General features: G+C 39.1%; 1 protein-coding gene across 2 annotated transcripts in view; it reads left to right on the top strand.

Annotated features, from left to right (window-relative positions):
* The first annotated feature begins 1,263 nt into the window (after window positions 1-1,263).
* SLC2A2 (solute carrier family 2 member 2) overlaps window positions 1,264-12,061 on the top strand; it is a 31,545-nt gene continuing 20,747 nt past the window's right edge. Inside the window, exons 1-2 of one of the 2 annotated variants that reach the window (XM_047100075.1) lie at window positions 1,264-1,278; window positions 8,849-8,941. In XM_047100075.1, the coding sequence (XP_046956031.1) occupies window positions 1,264-1,278; window positions 8,849-8,941 (108 nt within the window). Of the gene's footprint in view, window positions 1,279-5,231; window positions 5,250-8,848; window positions 8,942-12,061 lie in introns of those variants that run through there. The other variant, XM_047100074.1, reaches the window with a different exon arrangement.

Raw genomic sequence — 12,061 nt, 5'->3', positions numbered from 1 at the left:
TAATAATATTCCTTCATGCCTTTCTACTAAAGAAAAAAAACTGTGTTGCGTGTCTGTGATTCCATTCATCTGTCCTTATACCTTACGAGCTCCAAGTGTTTTATTTATCTAATGTATTTCAGAGCCTGGGACTGTACCGGGCTCAATAAAAGTATGTGGTTTGAGTTGAATTATTTACTCAGTTGTGTTACCCTGCAGAGAGTGGTAATTGAAATAAAAGGATGACAGCAAAATACAAGACACATGAAATCAGAGTCTCCTTTACCTCTTCACTTTATCACTGTCTGTTTCTTTGTAACATCCCTGGCTTGGGGGACTCTCTGTTACATTTCCTCCCTAAGACCTGGTTCCAGCTGAGCCTCAGTGGAGCCAGTGACAATCGTCACCAAACACAGTTCAAGTTCAACCAATTTTGATGCGGGCTCCCATAGGGACTGAATATCATACAGGAGACACAGAAGGGCACAAACTCAAGCCATATGGACAGATTTATTTAAGAACCCCACTCCAACAAGTGTCTCTTGACATACACCAAAACAATAATAATAATAGCCAACATTGCTGAGCACTTATGCATTATGCTAAGCAGTTTCCTATGACATTTAATCCACACGAGAAAACAACGTGTGTTCTCTTATTTTCATTTTCACTGTGAGCCAGCCACTTAATAACACCACCAGTAAATGCTGAGATTCAAACCCAAGTTCACAGCTCTCCAAAGCTCATTCAGGTGAACCACTCAAGACTGCAATGGCCTCTGGCTACACAAACCCAGCTGGAAAGCACAAACATCACTGTACTGGTTCTCTACAGGGCAGAGTGGAGTGTCCTCGCTTCTCCCTGTCTTTGTCATCCCCACAGCATGGTATGTTGGCCCAGCACATCTTACCTTCTACAAAGGACCCCAACGATTTCTTTTTTCACCTATCTCTGATTACTGGCGTACTTAACATGTCTTAAAGTGTGACCATCTCTGCTTTGTAACTCATGCCTAAGGGACCTACTCCAATTTTCTTTTGCTGGTGCACAGGCATTGAAGCCACAAGTCACTAAGACAAAGCATTTATTGATTACATTCTCATCAATATCAGCCTCTGCCAAGATTAGATTTGGACTTTTACATGGCCACACGGCTTCCTTGCCTTGCTCCTCCTCCTCTAATGTATAACTAGTAGAAAGCTGGAGAAAGGCAGAGGCTGGCCAGCTGCGTGTGCCACACTCACTACAGAACTTGGAATTCAGAGGAGGACTCCAACTGGTAAAATGACAAAAGATAAGGTAAAACAGCATTATGTTTATTTTAAATGGGCTTGAGGAAATGAATAGGGGGATTCGTTCAAGTTGGTGACCATATGGAGGATTTGGGGAATGTTGGGTGTTGCTATCACAGATCAAAGCTACTTCTCTTGGCCAACTGATAGTTCATCTGGCTGCTAAAATATATATTTTATTCAGGATTTTATATCATGTATCTATTCAGGATTTTAAGGATATTTACTCTGTTTTCTGACCAATCTGTGTAACTTTTTCTCAAGTGATTTTGCATAACCATATTACTGAAGGAATGTGCAAAAAAAGGGGCAGGTTAACCTGAATCTAACTAATCGTGAAAATTGGTCTGAAATTTTAATAAATGACAATGAATGAAAAACAAGAGGTAGAAGGACTGTTCTAGATAAAAGGAGACTAAGAACTGACAACCAAATGGGACAGGTGATCTTAGATCCTGGAAAGAAGAAAAGAGCTGTAAGGGACAATATGGGGACAGTTGGGAAATTTTGAAAACGGGCTGCTTATTAGATAATATTAGTATATCTATTACATTCTTGGGTGTGATATGGTATTATAATTATGTAGGAGAATGTCTTTGTTCTAAACGAGTACATGCTAAAGTATTTAGGAATGAAATGCCACTAGTATGTGCAAATTCTTTTCAAATGATTCCAACAAAACAACAGATATACATACGTACGTGTGCATGCGTGCGTGCGCACACACACGGTGCAAGTTTAACAAGTGTAAATGTGAACCATCCTTGAACACAGGTTATGGAGTGGTCATTGCACTACTTTTTCAGCTTCTCTGTAGATATGATATTTTCCAAAATAAAAACTTAAAGAGAAAAAGGTCATAGTGCTGTTGTTCCCTTATAAGTTTTCCCCAACCAAACTCACCCACCCCTGCACATAATCATACATGTGGGTAAATCTGTGGCCCTGGAAGAGTAGGACCCCTAAAGTTCTGACCTGATGTAACTTTCTGTAAGCACTTCTTCATGTCAGTAAGTGACGAGGCTGGGAGCAAAGACTTTGCAGTTAGCCAGGCTTGGATTTAGAGTATGGTGATGCTACTTACTTGCCGTGAGACCAGAGTTATTTAAGCAAGCTTGGGTTTTCTATATTGTGACAAAATGCAAACATATTGGGCTACAATAGAAGGATATGATATAGGATATGCAGGGAAAACAATAGTTTTTTATGGTCTGGGGGTATTTAAATGAGATAATATTACAGAGTTCAGATGACTGTTAATGCTAATAGTTATGTATTTATGTGCTGCATATTTTAAAAATAACTAGGACACCCTGATTTCCTATCACAGCCCAGGATAAAGCTAAAGCAGTTAACACTTTCAAGATGATATGAAGACAAATATTACAGTAATAACTATACAGATGGTATGTAGATTTGGCAAAATAATAAAGGTAGTGTTCAAATAACTAGAGTTTGGAAGATACTGCAAAAGGGAAGATAATGTGCTTACCACAGTGTCTGGCATGTAGTAAGTGCTCAAGCTTCATTTTGAACTATGATTAAATTTCCTTTGGGAGCTTGAGAAACTGTCATAGGGCTTTTCTTGAGAACTAAGGAATTGCCTAATAATGGAACCCAGAAATAATGCGAACTGATGGAAAGCACAATGTTGCAGCTTTGTAAATCTGCCCAGACTTTGAAAGAAGTGGGATAAACATGGAACTGAGGGTCAGGAGACCTGAGTTCCCACATTGGATATGCCCAATAATGCACTATATAACTCAGACAAGAGACTTGAACTCATTTTCTTCAAGTAAAAAATGAAGAAATTAGACTAGAATCCTCTGTTCTCTAAGGCCCCTTTCAGCTTGAAAATCCTATGGCTTGAGAGGCCCGTGGGGCTTTCTAAAGTTGGATGCAAGATCACCTTTAGGTTCGCATTTGGAGTCATGCAGTTTAGAGGGAAGACATCAGCTTTTCCTCCTGACCTAGTCAATCAGTAGCTGCTGAAAATCTGCTTTTGCGTTTATCAGTGAGAGCTTACAAACACCAGCTCTGGGTTCCAACACTAGAATATCTGTTACTAGCTGTATTGTAGTTGGAATATTGCTTAATCTTCTGTGAGCTCTGATTTCCTCACCTGCAAAATGAAGATAACTTTCTGCACTTTGTAGTATTGCTGTGAAGATTATTGGCGATGTATGAAAAGTTGAAAGGTGATTGGTTGACAAGAGAGATAAATGAGATCCTAATGTGATTAAAGATGCAGTTGTTTTATAGCTCTTTTATTGTTTATAGAAAGTCCATATTATGCATCTTGTTTAATCTTTATGATAATCTTATGCATTAACTATTATTATACCCACTTTTTTGGCAAAGAAACAGGCTCAGGGTTATTAAAGGCCTAGCTGGGACTCTTTGAGGTTTCCTGAATTCTAAGTCTATTTGTTTTTTAACAAACCCTTTTGATTTCTAAGCCACAAATTAAACATTACATTTTGTTTTATGTTAGAATTCAGCCACTTGCCTAGTCTACATACTTCCACATTTATCCAGCAGCAGATTTTTAATTGGATGTGGAATCTAGTTTCTCTAACTTAAAAGTGTTAAGCTCTAAGTGAAGGTAGTCATTTTAAGATATCTTGTAGCCCATGAAGAAGCTAAGAGAAAAGGCTTGAAGATCTTCAGCCATTGTGTAGGTATTTAGCCTTCAGACAAATTCCTTACCCTTTGTGTATTGGTTTTTCCATATGTGGCAGGATAATAATAATTACTACTTACAAGGCTGTTGAAAGAACAGGCAACCTTAGAACCTGTACAGAGTAAGATCCTAAGTTCTCACTGTTTTCATTAGCTCCTATGTACCTAACCTTGAGTCAGTTTCTTGGGCATCAGATTTAATGGATGGGGTTAACAAGCTAATTCAAAGGTAGCAGTCTTCAGACGTATTCCCTCTCATAAACGAAACTTTCTTTGACCAAGCTTAGTGCCAAACCACACAGAAGATTGACTATAAATGTTATCTGTTTTCATTTCACAACTGAAAAAGAAAAGATGGGAAGCAAAGAACCGGTTTAAACTGAAGTTCAGAGAGGGTAATTAAACCTGAAATAAGAGAAAAACAAAGAAAGAGAAGGAAAGAATGTAAGGAAGGAAAGGAGGAAGGGAGAAAGGGAGAAAGAGAGAAAAAAAGAGGAAGGAAGGAAGGAAGGAAGGAAGGAAGGAAGGAAGGAAGGAAGGAAGGAAACCAAACAGCTCCAGAGACTTCTATATTTAGAACTATCGCTTCAGTTGGGAATTCAAGTGACCTGCTTCAAATTGATAACATTATTCCTTATCTGACCAACTAGATGAAATTTCCATCTTAGGAAGCTAAAGTGGGGAGACTGCAGCTTCCCTTGACATGACAAGACCAGAGCCAACTCTAAAAAAGAAGCCAGGAAGACCAGAGGACAAGGACTTTAAGAACACTCTAAGATTTCTAAATATTTAAAAACTATTTCCTTCACAGTTCCTTTTTGTTGTTTTTGTTGTTGTTATTCCTATAAAATGAGAAATTGGTTTTAGGGGCAGCCCCAGAATTGCTACAGTAATGACTTAGAACAATGTGATTAGAAAGTAATGGGACCGGAGCTCCAGAGAACTTCGATCTCTGAAAATTAAATTTCGTTTTTATCAAAATAATGTAGGAGCAGCTAACGCTGTTTGGAGTGGCAGGGGCGGGCCAGTGGAGATTATGGGGGACCAAATCTGCTACTGCCACCACCTTCACCACCAACTTCCATTTCCATAGCACCCCTGCTCACCATTGGCATGGTGACTAGTTGGATTGTTAAAATAAGAAGAGAGGAACTGTATGATTGTCTGGTGGGGGCAGGAAGAGAGAGCCAGCAGAGAGCAGAAGCCCAGGGATGGAGTGGGAAGGGCAGTCACTAAGACACCAAGTACTTGGACATTCTGCCACAGGAAGAAAAGGAGATGAAGGGAAGAAATTGGGTGAGTATATCATGGCCCTGGATTTGGTGGTGGGAAGGCCATGAGGTTCTTCATCTGAGTTGTAGATGAGCAGTTGAGTAACTTTGGCCCTTTTGTATTTTTGTACAGAAACTTCACAAGTTTTCTGTGGGTAGATGAGGAAGGAGGGGATTTGTGTGGTGGGTAGTGGGAAAGTGAACTTGAAATTGGGGAGTATTGGTGATTTGGTTTCAGCGTCACACTTGCAAATTCTATAAATATGTGCACTCTTAATATATTTTTTAAATGTTTTTTTTTATTTTTGAGAGAGACAGAGTGTGAGTGGGGGAGGGACCAAGCGAGAGGGAGACACAGAATCCAAAGCAGGATCCAGGCTCTGAGCTTTCAGCACAGAGCTTGATGTAGCGCTTGAACCCACAAACTGTGAGATCATGACCTGAACTGAAGTCGGACGATTAACTGATTGAGCCACCCAGGCACCCCAGATATATATTTTTTTATTGAGAAAGATAATGATCCTAGATTTTTAGATGTTTGCTCCTTATCTGACCAACTAGATGAAATTTTGAATGTCTTGAATTTTGAATGTCTATTTCTGACCAATGAAAAATGCAAAATAGCCCATTAGTTAAAAGCATAAGGTCTGGATCCATGTCATTATTATACAAGTTACTGCCTCTGAGACCTTAATCTAGTCTAGTTGCCTATAAAATAGGGATGCTGATGGTGCTGTCATGAGAAGTATGGTTGGTAGAAAAATGGCTCTCCAAAGATGGCCATTACCTTATCTCCAGAATATGTGAATATGTTACCTTAAATGGCAAAAAGGACTTTACAAATGTCATTAAGATAGGGAGATTTCCCTGGATTATCCAGCTAGGCCAAATCTAACCCCACAAATTCTTCAAAGGGAAGAACTTTTCCGGCAGTGGTCAGGATTAGCGTGAGGACCTGACTGACCCATTTCTGGCCACAAAGACAGGGGAAGGGCACCACTAGCCAAGGAATGTGGTGGCCTCTAGAGCTCGGAATGGCCCTCACTTTGCAGCCAGCACAAAAACACAGATTCTACAACCATGGGGAACAGAATTCTACCATCAACCCGAATTTTCCTCCACAGCCTCCAGAGAGGAACACAACCTGCCAACATCTTAATTTTAGTCTGGTGAGACTCATACCAGACTCTTGACCTACAAGAACTATAAGATAATAAACTAGTTTCATTTATTAGACAAATAAGAGAAAACTGAGAGCAGTTAAAAGAGATGATACACATAGAGCAATGAATAGGCATGCACTAGGCATAAATATTCAGTATCAGGCCTTGAAGCTGTGTTTGCATTGCACTTAATATCAGATTGTCTAGATTGTAGTGATAGACACTATCAGGGAAGTGGGTTGAAGCCTTCTCAAGGTGCCCACTGGGCCCCTCACTGCTGCTGCTGGTTACTCCCTATATATAAAATGAAAGGATGAAATTCCCTGTCCTTGGAAACAGCTGAAGGGGAAAAAGGATTTGAGGAAAAACCACCAACCAAGTAAATGGAACCCATTTTAGCTTTGGCTGCCTGAGGCACTAGGTATTAGAGATCTAGTTACATGCTAAAGGATAATTCAAAATCTCTGGTAATACACCATGTAGCATATTGTGTGTATGTATACACACATGTACATTTTACTTTGAATTTATTTACAATTATTTTATTGTGTATATGTATAAATATACATATGGTTTATATCTCAATATATAATGTATATTATATGAGATATATATGCTTCTTTTAAGATATACATATATAATATTATCATATCTTTGGGGAAAGTTTTTAAGTCCTTTCAGGGAAGGAGGTTGCTGGGAAGAAAAGTCTACAGAGGTGCCACCTGAACTTGATTCTGAATTAGTGGAAAGAGGACAAACCTACAGATTCCCAATTCTCTCCCCAGAGAGTCCAACCCAGTAATAGGTCTGGGGTGAACTCCAGGAAGCTATACCTGTAACAAGCTCTCTAACTCGGGTCTGGTTATAAGACCACTAGACTCTACCTCAAGGGCTCTCGGGTTGGTTCTGTGATTATACTTTGTGGATGAGGACACCGAAATTTCTGATCTCTAGCTTTATTAGGGAATGAGGGGACCTGACTAATAAGCTATTTTTCATGCTGGAGTAGGGGTTTACAATCATCCCCCCAATTTAGAGAAAAACTGAGGATCCTATAGGAGAAGTGGCTTGGGTCACATACTCCCTAAATATCAGAGTGGGAACTGGAATCCATGTTGATATGACTCATTCATTTGTTCAATGGAATTTTTACAATAGTCCATGTTATTTATTTAAACATTTAAATTGTGTAATTATATATGAAATTATTTCCTCATAAAATGACTCATAGTATAAATAAAAGAAAAAATACCCTCTTCTCTAGTGTCATATTCCTCCTCAATGATCATCCTTTTGTTATTTTTTCTTCAAGAAAATATTCTATGACTTACATACGGCATGCACAAATCAAAGAATACTCGGGTTTAAGCCTTTTTAAAAAAATAGTAATGAGATTACACAGCTTCACTTGTCACTTAACAATAAGTCAGTACGTAACAGTCACATTATTCTTTTTAACTGCAGCATAGCAAGTTATAGGTCTTATGATGTATTTGAGTCTATCTAGCCATTTTCCACTGAATGACATTTAGGTTCTTTCTACAATTTTTTCTATCACACACACACACACACACACTGCTTCATCAAATATCCTGAAACGTGATTCCATATGTATGATATGATTTCTCTAAGATGGTCAGACGTGTAATTATGAGTTGAAGGGAATAAATGTTCCTTTCTACACTGTTTTTTGTAGCTACATGGAGTTGGGAAGAAAAGAACATGCTTTAATCCATAGCTCTAGGTTCAACTAGTTGCAAATCTTGAAAATTATCCTTACATGGAAGGTGATGTGGTTGTGATAAAGCCTGGCCTATGCCTCTTAAATGAGTTTTGAGGTGGTTTTGTACAACAGCAATGCCCAGGAGCGCCCCCTATCTCTTTGTTACTGGTGTCTTATTTGACTTCTCCCAATGATATAAACTGACTGTTTTTGTCATGGCAGTTGCCTTCAGTCAGTAGCAATTCTAGTCCTCAGTCCTGATTTTGAATCTTAAATATATATATATATATATATATATATACACACACATATATACATATTTGTGTGTGTATATATATAAACATATACATATATATATTGTATTATATATACATGTATATATATACATATATACATATATACATGTATATATACACATGTATATATATGTATTACATATATATATTACATATATATATATATATATATATATATATATGTAAAAGGATGTTTCGTTCCTCTCTTGGAAGAAATTGTCCCAAACTTCTCTCAGCTTTAGCAGTGTAGAGGACATGATGAATGGCTTTTACATTCCTGTATGAATGACGCCTGCTGGGAACATAAGGCATACTGTGAATGAGTATCAAGGATCAAGAACCAGCCTGTGGAGCCTGTCAGAAGTCCAAGCTGCAGACTGACAGGATGGCAGGTAACTGAAATTGCCTAGTGTTTCCCAGCCCTGTGTTTCATTCCCCACAGGTCACCGGGACTTTGGTTTTCGCTGTCGTCACAGCTGCACTAGGTTCCTTCCAGTTTGGATATGATATTGGCGTGATCAACGCACCTCAAGAGGCAAGTGAAACATGTACAATTCAATTCTCTTTTTGGCGATTTCTGTCAGTGACTGAAAGATCTGTGTTCCTCATACACAGAGATAAAGTGTGCCCACGTGGAGAACACAGGGTAATCCCAGCATTCTGTCAGGCACCATGTGCGTGGTTTCAGAGCTGATAACTTGGCCTTGACTCCTCTATCACCCTCACAAAGAAAGAAAGGGCAATAAACAACTCCTGATCTCTGACTCTGCTGTTTGCTGAGCTCACAGAAAACTCTAGCCAGAATACCACATGCCTATTGATGTTGTTTTTAAAAACTGAAGAGCTTATTGCAGCCTTGATTCAGAGCCCCCCGCCATATGTGAGTGGAAAAATGAATGAAAAATGCCAGGGAATAAGAGGAATCAATAGAAAGATTTTAGTGCACTAACTTTTACTGAGCACCAACTCACCGTGCATCGGGCACTTTAACATATGTTCTCCCTTATTATACCCAATTCTAGGTCAGTTGAAAACCTTTAGGAACCTTAACACTAAAAACGTCCTAGTCCTTCCTCCTACTTCTGTCTCCCATAGCTAATTCAAAGAAAAATAATATGAAACTATTTAATAAGTCAAGAAGTCCAATAAAAATTTGGATTTTCTCCATAATAACTATTTGGATGGGTATTTTTTTTAATATTGAATAATTTCTATAACTTTTCTCATTTATTTTGTGCATCCCTACTCTGGTATCCAATGAATAAATAGGAGAGAGCTGTCATTTTTCTCAGCTCCCACGGCTTGTAAGTGAGGAAACCAGGAATTCACCCCCCCTTGCTCTAATGAAGGCTGTCGGGTCATTTAGGTCAGGATTGATGTCTCATTCCTCTTCCTGTCATTGGCATAACGGGGTTCAATAAAGTGTTCCATGAGTAAAGAAAGAGAGGAGAGAAGGTGGGGGGAAGGAGTGACAGAAGGTGAAAGTGCAGGCATTTGTTGGGTGCCTTCTATGAATAAATCATATTTCATCCGCTTCTCTTACAATGTTGGGCTCCATGGAAAATGTGTGCTGGCCACAGATATGGTCAACAATAAATAAATCTACCTGTGATCATATGTATAGAATATACAACCCTGGAAGGGCTGCTCCTTGGACCAGAAGATGTGCTTTGGTCACGTGCCGCATAATATTCTCATGGGTGTGATGGTCTTGCCGAGGGTGAGAGATTTAGATGATAATGCTGGGGGTCATGGCTTTCTTTCTGAGTGATGACAACTCATGCCAATTTACCAGGCTTCTTGAAATTTGGTTCAACATCACCATAATTCAGAATCAGCAAGCCTCTTTTTTGTGGAAGATCTTTTCACATTCTGTTTAAACCATCCTCTCCAGGGAAGGAGAGGGGAAATTAGTCTAAGGTTTCCCCTCCTTCAATCCAAGTCCTAGAGCCAGACTTGAAAACAGGATCCCCGACTGGCATCCGGCTTAGTGCCTTATCTAGAGCCCCTCTTTTCTGTGTTTAACAAGCCACTTAAACACCATTATAGAACAATAATCATTCAGCTTCATTTGTTTTTGTTAGTGGGATGACATTTGGCATTATTTTAGGGTATTTTAAAGTCACACTTTTTTATGATTATAAAAAATTATACAGGGGCACCTGGGTAGCTCAGTTGGTTAAGCATTTGACTTGATTTCAACCCAGGTCATGATCTCATGGTTCATGAGATCGATACCTGAGTAGGGCTCTGCACTGACAGCACAGAGCCTGCTTGGGATTCTCTCTCCTCTCTCTCTGCCTCTCCCCCCACTTGCCCACACGTGCACATGCACACACTCTCCTTTTCCCTCTCTCAAAAGAAATTAAAAAAGAAAAACAAAAAGCTAGACATACCTGTTACAGAAAGTGTTAGAAACAATCGTCTATAATTATTCTACCACATAGAGCAAACAGCTGAGAACATTTTGGATGTTTCCTTCTAGCCTTTTTTCTATGTATATTATCCCTATAGAGTGGTCTGCTAATGAGGTAATGTCATGGTCAGACTTCTTTTATCATAAGAGGACGTCACATCCCTCCCTCACTCAGTTGACTTTACCACATAGGGCTTTACCCTATGACTGGCAACCTAGTCAGTTGTATTCCAGGTCCTTGTCAGAGGTCCTCCCAGTCCACTCAATAGTGACCAAATCATCACTGAGAGGAAGGACAAAGAAGGAAGCCTGAAGGCTGTGCCTTTGCTAAATTATATTTTGGTAGGATCTTTGCCTCTTCAGAAACACATGATAAAATAATAGTGCTGTGAAATTTAGTTCTGAGAATTGGTCATTGTATTACACACCGAACTCTGTGGGGACCCAGAGGAAAAAAATTCCTTCAGGTCCCAACACCTTCTGAGGGGCCACTGAGTTGTTTTATCTTTGAAATTCATCAGGATACAGGATTGTTTTCTTCTCTTTGAGCTGGCTGCCAGGAAGTTTATTCCTAAGTTTATAGCATACTTCTAGCAAGGATACAGCACCTAGTCTTTTTAGCCTGAAGAATATTTTCCATTTGAATAGCTGCTTGCATTTAAAACTTAAATTTTATATAAAAATACAGATTTCTGGCTTTTATTTATTTATTTATTTATTTATTTATTTTGAGAGAGAAAGAAAGAGAGAAAGCAGGGGAGGGGCAGAGAGAGAGAATCCCAAGCAGAGAGAATCCCACACTGCTAGTGCAGAGCCCGATTCAGAGCTTGAACTCACGAACCAAGAGTTCATGACCTGAGCTGAAACCACGAATTGGATGATTAACTGACTGAGCCACCCAGGAACCCCAAGATTTCTGGCTTCTTTTTAAGAATTAAAGGTCATGAAACACTAGTCTCACATTTGCAGCTTCCTCCTTTAGGTGAGGCAAATGCTCTCCAGTGCTATAACCTTACCCACTTACTATTATAGTCTCAATAGTAGAGACTGTATTTCAGTTCTCCTAGCTATCAAGGTTCTCCTTCACTTATTTGTTGCTGCCTAGTTCCTGTAGGGACTGGAATTTGCGACCTCTGTTTTACAGGATATGGTCAACTGTAAATAAATCTATCTGTGACTGCATGTATATAACACACATAACTGGGATGACACTTTTAAACACCTAACCAACATTCTAAA

The sequence above is a fragment of the Lynx rufus genome, unplaced genomic scaffold (assembly GCF_022079265.1).
Source record: "Lynx rufus isolate CCGP_SWC_20201006 ecotype Redwood Valley unplaced genomic scaffold, mLynRuf1.p SCAF_5, whole genome shotgun sequence".
Taxonomy (NCBI): Eukaryota; Metazoa; Chordata; class Mammalia; order Carnivora; family Felidae; genus Lynx; species Lynx rufus.
Note: the sequence above shows the minus strand (reverse complement) of the source record. Positions and strands in the feature narration are given on the sequence as shown.